Genomic DNA, 15,589 nt, shown 5'->3' on the forward strand with positions numbered 1-15,589 from the left:
AAAACTTATGAAAAACAAATTTATGAATAATGTCAATTCCATTGAGATACAAACAGAACGCACGTGCACGGACACGTAGGCTTGCTTATTCAGTGATGTTCATCCTCAGTTTTTCCTTCTGTTCAATACTGTTGCCACCATTGCTCTCTGTTTTGCTTTCATTATTGTCAAAGTCTTACTTCACTCTTTCTGAATCCCCTTATGGGGATCTACTATGTGTTCTCAAGCACTAGGCATGACAAAATATGGCTCTAACCCTTTAGCAGGCAGAGAAGCCTTAGGTGCCAGTGGCACACATCTGTAATCCTAGCTACTCAGAAGGCTGAGATGTGAAGATCACAATTAAAGCTAAGCTAGGCAGACAAACCAGAGACCCTTATCTCCAATTAACCATCAAAAAGCCAGAAGCGGAGCTCTGGCTCAAGTGGTAGAGTGCTAGCCTTGAGCATAAAAGCTCACAAACAGGAGACAGGCCTGGAGTTCAAGCACAGGACTGGCTGACACACACACACACACACACACACACACACACACACACACACGAAATACTGTGCAGTACAGCCATAGGTTGCTACAGAGAAATGCTAATTCTGAATGGTTGGAAGGGTGATATGGAAGGATTCTAAAAGAAGGTAGTGAGATAAATTGGGCAAAAAAAAGGATAGATAAGAATTCCTTAGAGCAGGATGTTAGTGGCTCACACTTGTCTTAGCTACCCAGTCAGCTTAGATCTGAGGATTGCAATTCAAAGCCATGAGGCCCTTATCTCCAATTAATAATCAAAAAGGCAGAAGTGGAGCTGTGGCTCAAGGGACTGAACACTAGCCTTGAGCATAAAAACTCAGAGCAAGCACCCAGACCCTGAGTCCTGAGTTCAAATCCCAGGACCAGCACACACACATCATCATAACAAAACAACAATAATAATATCTGCATTAAAATGAAAGAAACAGGGGCTGGGGATATGGCCTAGTGGCAAGAGAGCTTGCCTCACATATATGAAGCACTGGATTCAATTCCCCAGCACCACATATAAAGAAAACGGCCAGAAGTGGCACTGTGGCTCAATGGCAGAGTGCTAACCTTGAGCAAAAAGAAGCCAGGGACAGTGCTCAGGCCCTGAGTCCAAGCCCCAGGACTGGCCAAAAAAAAAAAAAAAAAAAGAAAGAAATGAAAGAAACAATGATGTAATCTCTTTTTCCATTATCAGTTTAGTGACAAAGCTTCAGAGTTAATATCTTCTATTTTTAGTTGCTTATTTTCCTGACACTACCTTCTAGTGCTAAGAGGTATATTTTATGTCAAATGGCAGATGAAATAAGCTCAGAAAAATTCAGTAAAAGCTTAGATCATCCAACGAAGGTATTTTCTAAAATGCACTTTGTTGGATTCTCGGTAGGCATTCTACTTATACTTCACACTCTTTCTAACTCTTTGCATCCAAGAAAACATTAGAACAATTTCTTAGAGGGAAAAGAGGAAATTTTCATGGAAAACTTGATGCAGTGAATCAATTATTAAAGATATAAAGGAAGAGCCAAGTACTGATTGAGTATAGCTGCAATCCAAACTAAGCAGGAGGCCAAGATCTGAGGCTTGAGGTTCAAAATCTAGGTGGGGAAGTGTGACTTATCTCCACTGAATGACCATAAAACTAGAAGTAGAGCTTTGGCTCAGGTGGGAGAATGCTAGTAGCCTCGAGTAAAAAAGCTAAGGAACAGTTCCCAGGCCCTGAATTCAAACCTCAATACCAATACACACACGCACACGCACACGCACACACACACACACACAAATTAATTTAATTAAACGTTTTTAAAAAAGGAAACCCAGTAGCATTATCTAGTGCACACACACAGAATTTTCATCCAAGCAAAACATCTCAGGAAAGCGTTTTTGCTCCATCAACTACTGACATTTTCTAGCATTTGCAACAGGTACATAAACACATGAGGTCTCACCACCTAATGAACAGGAAACTGAAGCCTGAGGGCATGAGTGGCTCAGTGCTTAAGCCAAAAGGCTTTTTAATGTACCAGTTAACCTTCATTCTTTTTTTTTGGGGGGGGGGGGGCAGTCCTGGGGCTTGGACTCAGGGCCTGAGCAATGTCCCTGGCTTCTTTTTGCTCAAGGCTAGCACTCTGCCTCTTGAGCCACAGCGCCACTTCTGGCCATTTTCTGTATATGTGGTGCTGGGGAATCGAACCCAGGGCCTCATGTATATGAGGCAGGCACTCTTGCCACTAGGCCATATCCCCAGTCCCTCATTCTTTATTACTTATTACTAAGTACGTAAACCTGTACATGTGCACAGACTATAATTCTGCCTTCTGCATTAAATGAAATTTCAATGAGAGGTGGTTTGCTCCCATGAAACATACTCTGTGTAGAATTAGATCCAGATTCTGGCCTTCTTCCCCCTGAAAAACCCAAGTGAAGTGAGATTGGCATACAGACTAAAGTTATAAAGGGTTGGTTCCCATCTCCTTGCACACATATTACAGGAAGTTGAAGAAGATCTAGAACATATAGACAATTACTAACCATTTCTCAGTCAAACATATTGGCTCTTTCCAGTAATCTTGCCAGTTCAGAGCCACCTGCCTTTTCATATGCCTTTAAAAGGAAATGCATAACAGAATTGTGAACAGTATGGCCTACAAATAATCCAGGAAACCCATGCCACTCACCCACATGGGGTCACTGAGGTCTGAGTCTTGCATGCGGATACAGTCCATGCTAATTTCAATCTTGTTTGTTGCACCATTTTCTGATGGTTCATCCACAAAGTTCAAGTCAATGGGTTGAACTGAACATATAGGCCTGATAATCCAAAGGAAAGAATAATATTTGTGAGGCATTGGAACAAAGTATAACACATTCAACACACTGGTAAAAATGAACACTTTGTGCTTCAAGATGAGAAAACTCATTAGTAGCGTAGAGTCAAACTCTAAATTTGAATCCTGGCTCAACCACTTATCAGATGGATAATTTCAAATAGCTCATATACCTGTTGGTTAAATGGGAATCATGAGAGCAATCAGAATTGCTGGGTAAGAATTAGAACAAAATGGATGGATTAAACATACAGTCATTTCTACTTATCCTATAGGATTTTCAGGGCAATGATATTCTCTTCACCACCACTTTTATATATCCAAACCTATTTTTAATACAAGGGTAGTAATAATTTCCTAAGAAGATAAAATAAGCCTCCAAAATTTGCTGTTTGTCTTCAAGGTTACAGAAATTGGATTTAATTATCAGAGAAACACTGGATAAGTTATTTCAAACTTGTCCATTCTAGAGTTATTTCAAACTTGTCCATTCTAGAGTTCCCAAAGTGATATTGCTTTTAATAACAAAGGTGGTTTGTTGTAGGAAGCTGGACAAATAACTACTGAATTTTGCACATAGACAATACTGGAGGGAATAAATTTTGTCAACAACATTAACCATTTTCTGATTCTAAAACAAGCCCTAATATTTGACCACATATGACTCTCTCCATTTACCAATTATCAATAGTTTAGGTGTAACATTTCTTGCTTGTTTGATACTTACTGTTCCAGAAAATCCCAGATATGCTGGAAAACCTCTGGACTGAGGAATTCACTTGTCTGTGTGCTCTGGGACATGGCAGATCGGTAATAACTTTCTTTCCAAGAGAAATGAGCTGGGGTTTCTATGAAACTTAAGAAGACAAAACAATGAAGCTATTATAATTTCTGTATTTATAATACTCAATGTTTAAATCAAAACATAGTCTCAAGAAAACATCAAGTGAATCTATACAGTCATGAAGGTCTGTAGAGTTCATTTTAACACTTGTACAATTGATATTTCTTTAGGTAGCACTATGAATCTCACTTTGTCACAAAGTCAGACAGACTTACAGGACTAAAGTCTTTTATCAATGTTCATCTTTCCAAATTAATAATGTTATTATGTGCCATACTTCCACTATCCAACACCTATGTTTTTCAGATTTCCAAAAGAGAAACATTTCCTCATTAAGCCTGACACCAAGTCTATCATTAAACCAATGTTATACATGTCTCAACTGATTGCCTGCCTGTTCTGACTCCAGCAGGTAAGGAGCAAAAGTATAAAACAGGAATGAGCCCAGAGAACTTAAATTTCAACCTCAGAGTAATCATAATAAATTTCTAGTTACTCACATTGATGTGTGTGTGTATGGAGGGGTTAAGTCTGTGATAGACTAAGGAATAAACATTTATACACCACAAATTAATACTATTTCTGCTTGCGTTGTTTGCTGCTGGCTCCTCAAGTTTACCTTCACCTGCTTTTTCAACTCTGATCCCTACATATCATGGGAAACCCTGTGAGCTTAGGTAAGACATTCTACAAATCGGAACATTATCTGTGGGGATTATCTGCAAAGTGATTTGCTGTAATGATCAAAGACTAATTCCACCCCTAAATCTACCTTTGAATAAAATTAGTTAAACTCTTAATCTTATCTGTTGATATTATAAACAGCTAAATAAACAGTAATCCTCTTCAATTTTAAAACATCTTTTCAGGTGTAGTTGTATTATTGAAGAAAATACTATTGGACTTACTAAAGATGATTTTCAAGCTATCTGTATCAATATAACCATTTGCCCAATTTAACCATACAGAAAAAATGTATTATTTGTCAGGAAGTATAATTGACAATGGACACATCAAATGAATAATTCTGAACACAAAGTTTGCAGTGTTTATTACAGTGTAAACTCTGAGCACAGAGTTTACAGGACCAAGACAAAGGGAAATGATGAGAGAAAATTAGCCAGGCGAGGTAAGAATCTTTGGTACCGAGGAACACTATATGACAATAGCATAAACAAATTATATAGTAAAATATTCATATGCTGCATGTACAGCAGCTTGGTACATGTAAGACAATTACAGCTAAAAGAGAGTAAGAGCTAGGAGTTGTCATGAAGTTTAAAAAAGCAGCTATACAGTGTAATGATATATTTAAATTGGTGGAAATGGAAGAATAGAATGTCAGTCTTTGTTATGGCCTTTTTGGCCACAATTAGAAAATTTATTAGAAGAGCATCTGAAAACTTAGATCTTTAAATTAAAAGTGGAATTTAATTTAACTTTACTCTTGAAGGTGGGAAGACATCAGATTTTCACATTCTATCAATTGGTGGACTTATTACTGAAGTGGAAGTTAAAACTATCTGTGTGACATTTTAGATGTGTTTAAATTACTTTAAAATTTATTTTCAGGTCAAACTGAAATTAAAAAAAGAAGAAAAATGTAACTATGACTATAATCTTAGTTACTCAGGAGGCTAAGATCTGAGAATTGTGTTCAAAGCCAACCTGGAGATTCTTATCTCCAATTAACCACCAAAAAGCTATCAGTGGAGCTATGGCTGAGGTGGGAGTTCACCAGCCTTAAGCAAAGGAAGAGCACCCAGGCCCAGGATTCAATCCTCAATACCGGCACAAAAAAAAATAAATAAATAAAAACATACATAAATACAAGAGCCAAGATTACTGCTCAGTAGCAGATCACTTTTCGTGTATGTGTGTAAGACCATTTGTTCAATCCTTAACGCCGCATGAGCAAAACATCAAAGGTGTAAAGAGCTCTGCCTAGTAGTAAAAATGGACATGAACAAACGCATACACTAGTCAAACACTAAAGTGCAAATAATAAATGACTGTCATGTAGGTCACCATATGCATGGGCTCAGATATTCATCTGAGGAACTTAACACAGTTAATTAAGTAAGCACCTCAAGGTAAATTCAGCCACACAAGTAGACATTCAAGCAATAATGTATTCAGTGTGTGAGATTAGGCATAAACTAATCTGAAAGTTTTAAAGCTAGCAGAATTTAGTTGTAGTTCCTATACAGATAGACTATTAATGTCACCAAGTACTTAAGAACACTCCAGCTTTTATTGGTTACAATGGGGCCTCACAAACATTTTGCCCAGCCTGGCCTTGAATCACAATCCTCCTAAACATCGCTTTCAAAAATCACTTTAAGTGATTCCATCTGAATCCTCAAATCATGTTCATAACATTCGCCAATCCTTAGTTCGAGATTCATCCAGAATGTCTAACAAAGGATACAATATTATTGTAACTGCTTAAGCCTTGTTGTCCTTAGTTAATTCCATTCTTAGTTATCCTCATAGAAACAGTGCTTCCCTTTGGCTGTGGGTCTGTTGTCCCAACTGACATAGGGAGTTAAAGAAAAATCAACTAGAAAGAAAACAAATTATTTTACTGTATTACTTACTCTATTTCTTCTCATATTATCCCTGACATAAAAACTCGGTATTTGCACACATGTGTGGAATGAATAGACTGAGGGTTAGAGCTAAATATTGAACTAAACGTTGAGTTTTTAAACTAAATAATTATTTTTTCCATCAGGGGATAATATCTAGGGCTTGCTATGCTAGACAAGTACTCTACAATTGAACTATATTTCCACTTCTTTTTCTGCTTATTATAATAATAATAACTTCTGTAAAGAATGAGGTAGCTATTTTACAATAATGAAGTAGAAAAAATTAAAAGCAAAATGCAAGAACCAAGAAAGTTCCCCTAGGTCCCTAGAACTCAGGTGTGATGATACAACTCAGTAAGCACAGTAGCAAAAGTAACCCTGAGGGATCAAAAAAAAGTTAACACAATGCATATTAGTTTAACTTAAGAAAGCAGAAAGCCGAGCAGGGATTGCTCAAGCCATCTCCAGATCCTAGTTACTGAAGAGGCTGAGCTCTTAGGATCCGGGTTTGAAGCCAGTCATGCAGCCAGATCCATGAGACACTTATCTCCAATTAACCAACAAAAAGCCAAAAGTGGAGCTGCGGCTCAAATGGTAGAGCACCAGTGTTGAGTACAACAGCTAAGGGACAGTGCCCAGTCCCAGTTCAAGCCCAGTACAGCACAAAAGAAGAAAAAAGAAAAAGCAGGAATGTTCATATAAGAAAAGCAAGATAGTATGTAAGTAGTTTATATTCAGTTAAATAGAAAACTCAACTATCTAGGATGACATAGTTCCCATTTCCCAATGAATCCTGCTATGTAGATTTCAAAAGAATAAATAAATCATAACATTTTTGTTGCTGTTTTTTTCTTCTCAGAATCACATTTAGTTTTATAGCACACTTTTCTCCTTTGCTTTTATTTTTTTTCTCTTTTCTTTTTAAATATGGCATCTAGGGTACTGGTTGATCCTTGGAAATAACTATATTTTAATTTCTGTCCATTCTTGGCTTCACTCTAACATAGAACCCAACACAGAACAGAAGTAAAGAAAGTACTTGAGAAAGGAAATATTTCAAAATAGTGCAGAAATAGCAATGCCAATATATGTAACAAAAGAACAGCTAACATCTGTCTGCTTTCATGAGCAAGGCACTCTGCAACATACCTAACAGACATAATTTCACAACACTCTTTGACGTAAATATCATTACTACCATGTTTTACAGGTGAGAACATGCTCAGAATGGGTGCTGCCTCTGAACTTTTCTAATCAAGGCTAGGTAGGGCCCTTCTACTTGAGCCACAGCTTCATTTCTAGCTTTTTGATGGCTAATTGGAGATAAGAGTTTCATGGACTTCCTTGCAGGGACTTGCTTTGAAGGGTGGTCCTCAGATCTCAGCTTCCTGAAGCAGCTAGGATTACAGATATGAGCTGCTGGCACCTGGCTGTTAACAGCTCTGATACAAAGAATAGAGTTTGAGAATGCCCAATTTGACATTTTTCAAGGTTAAAGAATTTGGACAAGATACTCACTTCCTGTACATCTACATTCCATAACAATATCAGTGCAAAAGATAATAGCACATATCTCAAAGAACTAGGGAAGTACTGCAGTCTTTTCTTTGAAAAAAATTCCTTAGTCTTTTGCAGCAAGGGAGGTAGGTATTTATACCTTAGTTATCAATGAAATTGCTTGCATTATATTTGGAAAATGGCAGTCCCTGTCTCCTCTCAGAGTTTCTATTTCAAACATTTTATGAAACAACAAATGTATACTTTAAAACAACTATTTTTGCAAACTCACAATTTCAAGATGCAACTAAATTTCAATCTGTTTAGAATTTTTATTAGCACAGAGTACCTTCTTTTTTTTTTTGGCCAGTCCTGGGGCTTGGACTCAGGGCTTGAGCACTGTCCCTGGCTTCTTTTTGCTCAAGGCTAGCACTCTACCACTTGAGCCACAGCGCCACTTCTGGCCATTTTCTGTATATGTGGTACTGGGGAATTGAACCCAGGACTTCGAGGCAAGCGCTCTTGCCACTAGGCCATATTCCCAGCCCACAGAGTACCTTCTTTTTTTTTTTTTTTTTTTTTTTTGGCCAGTCCTGGGCCTTGGACTCAGGGCCTGAGCACTGTCCCTGGCTTCTTTTTTGCTCAAGGCTAGCACTCTGCCACTTGAGCCACAGCGCCGCTTCTGGCCGTTTTCTGTATATGTGGTGCTGGGGAATCGAACCTAGGGCCTCGTGTATCCGAGGCAGACACACAGAGTACCTTCTTAAAAGTGCATTTATCTAAATATCCATGCTTAAGTAGGCAAGATATTACCATTCTTATTCATTCAGATTGCTTTCTTTATTGGGCTGTGCTGAGGGTAAAATGCAGGATCTCCTTCATGCTAGACAAATGTTCTACCCCTGGGCTATATTGCCAGGACTCAAATATCATTTTAATATTGGAACAATACAATATAATGGTAACAATAACTATTATATGACAAATACTGCATACTTGGCATTTTAGAATATGCCTCTTGGATATCAGCTCAATTAAATCTTCCAATGTACCATGATATAGTTCTGGCTAAAATCTTTAATTCATAAAACAGTAAACTGTGGCATAAGACCCGCATAACATTTCCAACATAACAGACATAGTCATTGAAAGCAAGGAAGAGTCAAGCCCAGCAGTCTGGCTGCAGAGCCTGTAGGGTTTTTTGTTTGTTTTTTTCATTTGTTATCAATTAGGTTTCATGTTTTATTCTTGAGACACAGAATTCATCCTTCCAAACACCATATTTTGCGAGAACTCCAATACAGAAAATAGGTGACTTCAGAGCCTTGCTGATTACAGATGATAGAGGTGCAAGTCCCATGGCTCCCCATGCCCGTCCCTCCCTGGAACCCTAGGTTTCTCCCCAGGACTGAGCATGCAGGCACTGGGGCCGGGAGTCTGTAGGGATGCAGGGAGTAGCTACTGGGTCGGTTCTTAAAACAAGGAGAAAATGAAAAAAAAAAAAATAAAGAATGGCCTTCTTAGTTCCAAAGTCTACAAGCCATGGGGTGAGACTGGAGCTGGGTCACAGAGGCTGACGAAGTAATGCTTTATAATGCCACAAGTATTTCCTATGAGATGGAGCCTGTGTTTTTAACTGTCACATTGTGTGACTTTCCTAAGGGTACACAGAGGTCAGAGTTCTGCACACTGGTGAGTGTCCTGCCTTCTAGGCCTGATGCCTTCGGTGGCTGGGAAGTTGGGCAGGTCTGTGCCCTATTCAAGGCTCACATATCCCCTCTGTAGCTGGCTGACTCTGATGAGCTAAAGTTTCTATCACTCATTTTAAAGGAAATTCAGATACATTAATGACCAAAGGTTACTGACAGCAAAAGAATACTCCCTCTTCTAACATTTCCCACTTATTATTATTATTTATTATCATTATTATTTTACCTGTCAATTCAAAATGCCGTCTGCATCAACTGTCCTCTGTCATTCCTTTTTTCTGAGGAAACCAAGTGTACCTCAGCCTAGACAGGAGAGATCTGCCTTCACAAGTACCCTTCTAGCCTCTGCAGCCTTTGTTTAATTTGGCTTTCTAAGTACATCCACCTGATGCTGGTGAAGCCTCATAACTTTCTCATGGAGGCCCACCAGGTTTGGGCCCCTCCTCTCTCCCCTCCAGCATTGGTAGCCGCTAATTCATCCCCTGAAATATCCCTGTTCTCACTGTTGTCCTTCTCCAGGCTTAACCACTTAACTAGATCAGTCTTCCCTTAGCCCTGATTTCTCAAACCTGGCAACATTTTAAAATATCTGGGCTGCTTCAAATATATGGAGAGCTTGACCCCAGTCTAATTCAATCAGAATTTATAAGTAGAGTCTACCAAGAGACGTTATTTAAAAATTTAGAGTTTCACCAGAAGTTCCACAGTACGACAGAGCAGAGAGCCATAACAGTCTACCTGAGGATCCCCAAAGGGATAGAATCAACTAATCACAATCACTGGGAGGGAAGTACGGGCACATGAGTAAATGACTCTCCAGTGGTTTCAAGAAGTCTCTTTAGGAAACAGAGTTCCAAGCCAGGCAGTGAGGCTCATGTCTTTAATCCTATCTACTCAGTAGACAAGAGATCTGAGGACTGCAGTTTAAAGCAAGCCCAGGCTGAGAAAAAGTTATGATACCTTATCTCCAGTTAGCCACCTAAAAACTGGAAGTGGCAGTGGTAGAGAATCAGCCTTGAGGGGAAAAGCTAACAAACAGTGTCTAGACCCTGAATTCAAGCCTCCATACTGGCACAAGAAAGAAAGGAAAAGAAAGACAGGGGATGGGGGAGGAAGAGAGAGAGCAAAGAAGAAAGGAAGGGAGAAAGAAAAGAAAAATTTGTAATTGATTTTTTTAAAGTTTGATGGATCATTATTTTCTCCTCTCACCTGCATTCTCCACACAACCCTAGGCCTCTCATTGTTTCCTACTTCTGGTTATTGTCTTGAATCCCAAAGATCAATTCAGAGCTGGAAATACTAGTCAGTGCAGTGTTCTTAGCTGCTGTCTGAACTAACTTAACTGGCTAGATAACTATGTAAAAGAAGGTTATTGGGTTACTAGATAAGGTCTAAGCTTCCTTCCCATTTTATTATGCTATTATTTGAAGGTATACTTGTGTTGTTCCTCACTTACAAAAGCAGCTCCCCATGCTTTTTGCACTCAACTGACAATAGGCAATACATCTAGGTAAAACTTTTCAGGGCATCTGGTGAAGGTGGTATCATGATGCCCACTGGAAGCCAATAGCATGGTTGCAAACCTGTTCACTCTTCCTTACTATGCCAGGAGCTATCTCTGCTTCGATTTTAGCTCAGGCCTTCATCCCTCCAAAAACCTCCTTCAGATGTCCTGGTGTGACAATCTAGTCTGATGGGAGTCACCCATTTTTATTGCTGGCCTTCTCACCTCATGTAGCAGTTGCCTTTATTAAAGTGGCTAGGGAAGTTTAGGTCTGGGAGGCCCCTCCACTGACCCTTCTGACTACCCAGTGTCATGCTCAAAGTGACTGAGATGGACAAATGTGTGAGGAGATGCTTGATGGTGAATATGCAACTGAGAAATCGCGTGAGGGTCTCCCCTGTTCTCTATGCCGGCTTTCTATCTCTTTTCAATTAAAATGCGTGTCCCAAAGGGCCTAGAGACCCTTTGTAATAATAACATCCTATAAACTCTGTGCAAGTGATTTTTTTCCACAAGTAAATTAACTTAAACCAATGTTGATGATAAAAGTAAGATGTGCTAAGATAAAAAAAATTAAAACCAAGAATATTCATAGACTTTGGCATTCTTACCTATGACCCAGGATTTTACTCCTTAGCTCAGATCTTAGAGTATTTTAGGCTATCAACAGAATAAAGAGCTTGGAGTCAGAGCCAAAAAACAAATGAAACCTTTATGGGGCCAATGTGCTCAGGACAAGACTTTGGAATAGTTTTCGGTGAAGGGGTGATTAAGGGGTTCAGACTTTAGGAATAGGAGAGAAGAGTAAAGAAGAAACAAATTCCATTCAAAGTCATGCACTGGTTCTTCAATGTTCTAAAGGCACAAAGGAAAATTTCAAATTGTGGGATTGGATGAGTAACAATATTTTAAAGTTTAAAAGTGTATTTATTTTTTCACTTCTTAAATTTAATACCACTTAGAATATAAACTCATTTGGGTCATTGCTTCAGAGGTATCCAAAATATTATGTGATTAAGACAATTATCTACATTTCAGGAAAGAAACATTTTTTTAAGTTCATGTAGATACAGGTATTGGTAGCTTATGCCTGTAGTCCTAGTTAGTAAGGAGGTAGAGATTTGAGGATCTTGGTTCAAAGACAGCAAGGGCTGAAATGTCTGTGAGATCCTTATCTCCAATTTTCATAGAGAAAAATAGCCATAATTCCATAGAAAATGCTTCTCAAAGTAAATTTGATTCAAGTAAAATGGCAACTTTTATTTGTCTATTTTCCCTTTGTGTGTGGGCTTGAATTCAAGGCATAGGTGCTGTCCATTAGCTTTTGTGCTTCATGTTGACTCTCTACCTCTTGAGCCCCAGCCCCAGCTCTGGCATTATGCTAGTTAATTAGAAATAAGAATTTCATAGACTTTTCTGCTTGGTTTGGCTCCAAAACTTGATCCTCAGATCTTAACCTACTGAGTACCCCCAATTACACGCATGAGCCACAATTTTTATTTTTATTTTACTTTTTATGGCTTATAGCTGTAATACAGAGGAGATTTCATTGTAACAACTCTGCACAGTTAGTGCTGAATTCCAATCAATTTCACACAGCTCCATTACACCTCCTGCACCCTTCCCTCTAGAAACAGCATCTTTAACAGGTGTTTTCTTTTCTTCCATGTATTACTCTTTCTTAACTAGAAGTGCACAAACTACTAGCCACCATGCCTTTCTGCCGAGCATTTAGACAATGTTTATTTTGTTAGGTATAGTCTACAGCTTTCATAATCCAATGGAAGAGTGAAATACTTATGATAGAGTTCAGCCTACAAAGCTGAAACTATTTTCCAAATGATATTTTATTTAAAAAATTTCAAACCCTACCTAAAATACCAAAAGAAAATTCCTTGCCCATTCTTTGCCAATTCCTTAAGAATATTTCAGTTTCCAAAGGAAAGACTGAATAGGTATTCTGGTTGGTTGTAGAAGCGGTTATAGTAATGGTTGTTAAAAATGGTTATAGAAATGATGTGGTGGCATAATATTAGTTCTGATAATTGGAGGCAACAGTAGCAGCTATAAAATTGTGAATGGTAGGTACGTAATGGAAGAGAGCAAGCTGAATACCATGGGAGTTGCAAGTCAGATTTGGAAGCTTGCAGTTGAGTACCATGTTGAGCTTTTCAAAACCAGCTGCAGCTTAGTTTGTAAAAAGATGATCTATGCCTATATATAACTAAAAGTTGACATTACCAGAAGGAGACACAATTCTTAGAGAATACACTGGCTTGGGACCATTGGCCCTCCCCTAAACCCTAGCTACTTAAGAAGCTGAAACTGATAATCAAGGTTCAAAGCCAGCTCTGGCAGGGAAGTCCAAGAGACTCTCATCTCCAATTAATCAGCAAAAATCTGGAAGTGGAGCTTTGCTGTGACAGAGCACAAGTCCTGTACGAAAGATTATCTTTGTTGTTGTTATTTTCATTGTACCATATGAAATTATGCCTTTTTCTTTTGTCTTACTTCCCCATGGTTTTACCCCTGATGTCACTGTAACTGACTTTGGTACACTGGATACTGTATGTACATTTATTGGAACTAGGAAAAGGGGATATCAAAATGGAAAGAAAAAAGGTAGGAAGTGAACCATTGCAACAATACAAGACAATATGCTGTAAACCAGCTGTACAACTTGGAGGAGGGTAGGGAGATAATGGGGAGGGGGGTTAAGTGGGAGAAAAAAAGATGACTTTTTAAGCGTGGAATGAGTGTGGAAATGACCAGAAACTCTAAAGGTAAATCATCATAGAAATAACAGTTTCAGGATCTTTTAACACTGAAATTCAAAATAAGAAGGATATCCTATCCTATCCTATACTATTGATTTCCTAATATACCCACAGTTCAGTGACAGAGAATTTAAAAACACTTCTAGAGCCAGGCACCTCTGGCTATTCAGGAACCTGGGATCTGAGGATCATGGTTTCAAGCCAACCTTGGAAGATGTCTGAGACTCTTATCTCCAATTAAACAGTAAAAAGCCAGAAATGGAGCTGTTGCTCAAATGGTAGAGTACCAGCTTTGGGGGAAGAAGCTAAGCAAGAATGTAAGCCTCTGAGTTCAAGCCACAGTTCTGTCCCACATGTGTGCACGAGTGCACATATGCGTACACAGACACACAAATTAAGGAAAAGAGTAAGTAAATACATCTTAAAAACTATATTTTTAGAATGTTAACTCATTAAAACAAAATGTTCTTAAGCAGATATGCTGTTCCTTGGGGGTTGAAACTACATAAGGAGAGTGAATAAATATATTTTAAAACAACTGAAAATTTTCAAAATATGAAGGTATATAAGTTTTGTTTGTTTATTATTATTATTGTTATTATTGTGGTGTTGTGTATTAGCCAGGGACTTTGACAACCTAAGTTAGTACTGTGCCACTGACCTACATCATCAGCTAAGGAATATTCATTTTAAAGTCCTAGTTTTCCTCAGTACAGGTCTTTAAGTTATTTATCCTTTTAAAACTCAGTTTCCTCATATCAGCAATAAAGACAGAAATACTTAACAAGTATTTTTGTTGCAAAACTAAATGAGATGTACAAAACATGAGTGGGACGGTACCTGGAAAGTACTAACACAGGTACCTGGCTATCACCACAGAAAAATGTGGTCTGACATTAAATAGCCCTCCCTCTGAAAACAATGAGCCACAGGATTGACAAGGAAAGTGGCTCAGAATCTGAGGGGAGGAAGGACTTCAATATTCTTGCAGACTTAAAATTAGTTCTCAGATAATTTTATGGTCTCTTGATTTTTGTTAACAAAAGGAAAACAAACAATCCAAACTGGTGCACATAAATTTCCAATTCCACAGCAAGTTGCATTGTGACTTGTGTATGGCATCCAAATGTTTCACATGGTAAGCTGCTTTAATTATTTTTTTTTGTATCAGATTTACTATACCCCAAACCACCAGAGGGATGGTCTCAGACTCATTCCCTGAGACCTAATATTAAGTGTTTAGAGGCATTTATCACCAGCATCAGTCTATAATTACAATCACATTTTGCTGACATGTACACACCTCCAAGGTCTTAGTGTTTATCGAGACACATTCCCTCAGAGAACAAAAGTCTCAATTCATGGAGAAACCAAATGTTCCATTCTTGAGACCTTAATCTCCCAGAAGATCAGCACCCATTTCCAAAGATCCCTGTTTGAGATTAAAAGCTAAGGCAAAATGTAAATGCCATAATTGTAAACCCAATGCCACCATCCAACTTCAGTTCTCACTCATACCAACATTTAGGATGATAGTTCCCTACAGGCAACTCTCCTTCCTAGTTTTCTTTTTTAATTAAAACTCATGTTTGTTTTATTAGCTTATTGTTTTATATGGAAGGGAAAGATTTCATTGTTACATCTCCGCATAATATTTCAATCAATCTTACCCCTCTATTCATCTCCCTGACCCCATCCCTCCCCAAAAACGACAATCCCCATACTTACTAGACACTAAGCTGAAAAGGAACTATACAACTTGGGGGTAGGGATGGGAGAGAAAAGCTGGAAGAGAGTGAGGGAAAGGGTGACTTTGTTCAAAAA

At 38.4% G+C, this 15,589-nt stretch overlaps 1 protein-coding gene across 2 annotated transcripts in view; it reads right to left on the reverse strand.

The window, feature by feature from the left end:
- The window catches only part of Tp63 (tumor protein p63), a 205,248-nt gene that overhangs the window by 130,910 nt on the left and 58,749 nt on the right, over nt 1-15,589 (reverse strand). For both annotated transcript variants that reach the window (XM_048346957.1, XM_048346960.1), the window contains exons 2-3: nt 3,568-3,696; nt 2,691-2,823 (exon numbers count right to left, since the gene is read on the reverse strand). In XM_048346957.1, the coding sequence (XP_048202914.1) occupies nt 2,691-2,823; nt 3,568-3,696 (262 nt within the window). The remainder of the gene's footprint in view (nt 1-2,690; nt 2,824-3,567; nt 3,697-15,589) is intronic.

The sequence above is a fragment of the Perognathus longimembris genome, chromosome 5, assembly GCF_023159225.1.
Source record: "Perognathus longimembris pacificus isolate PPM17 chromosome 5, ASM2315922v1, whole genome shotgun sequence".
Taxonomy (NCBI): Eukaryota; Metazoa; Chordata; class Mammalia; order Rodentia; family Heteromyidae; genus Perognathus; species Perognathus longimembris.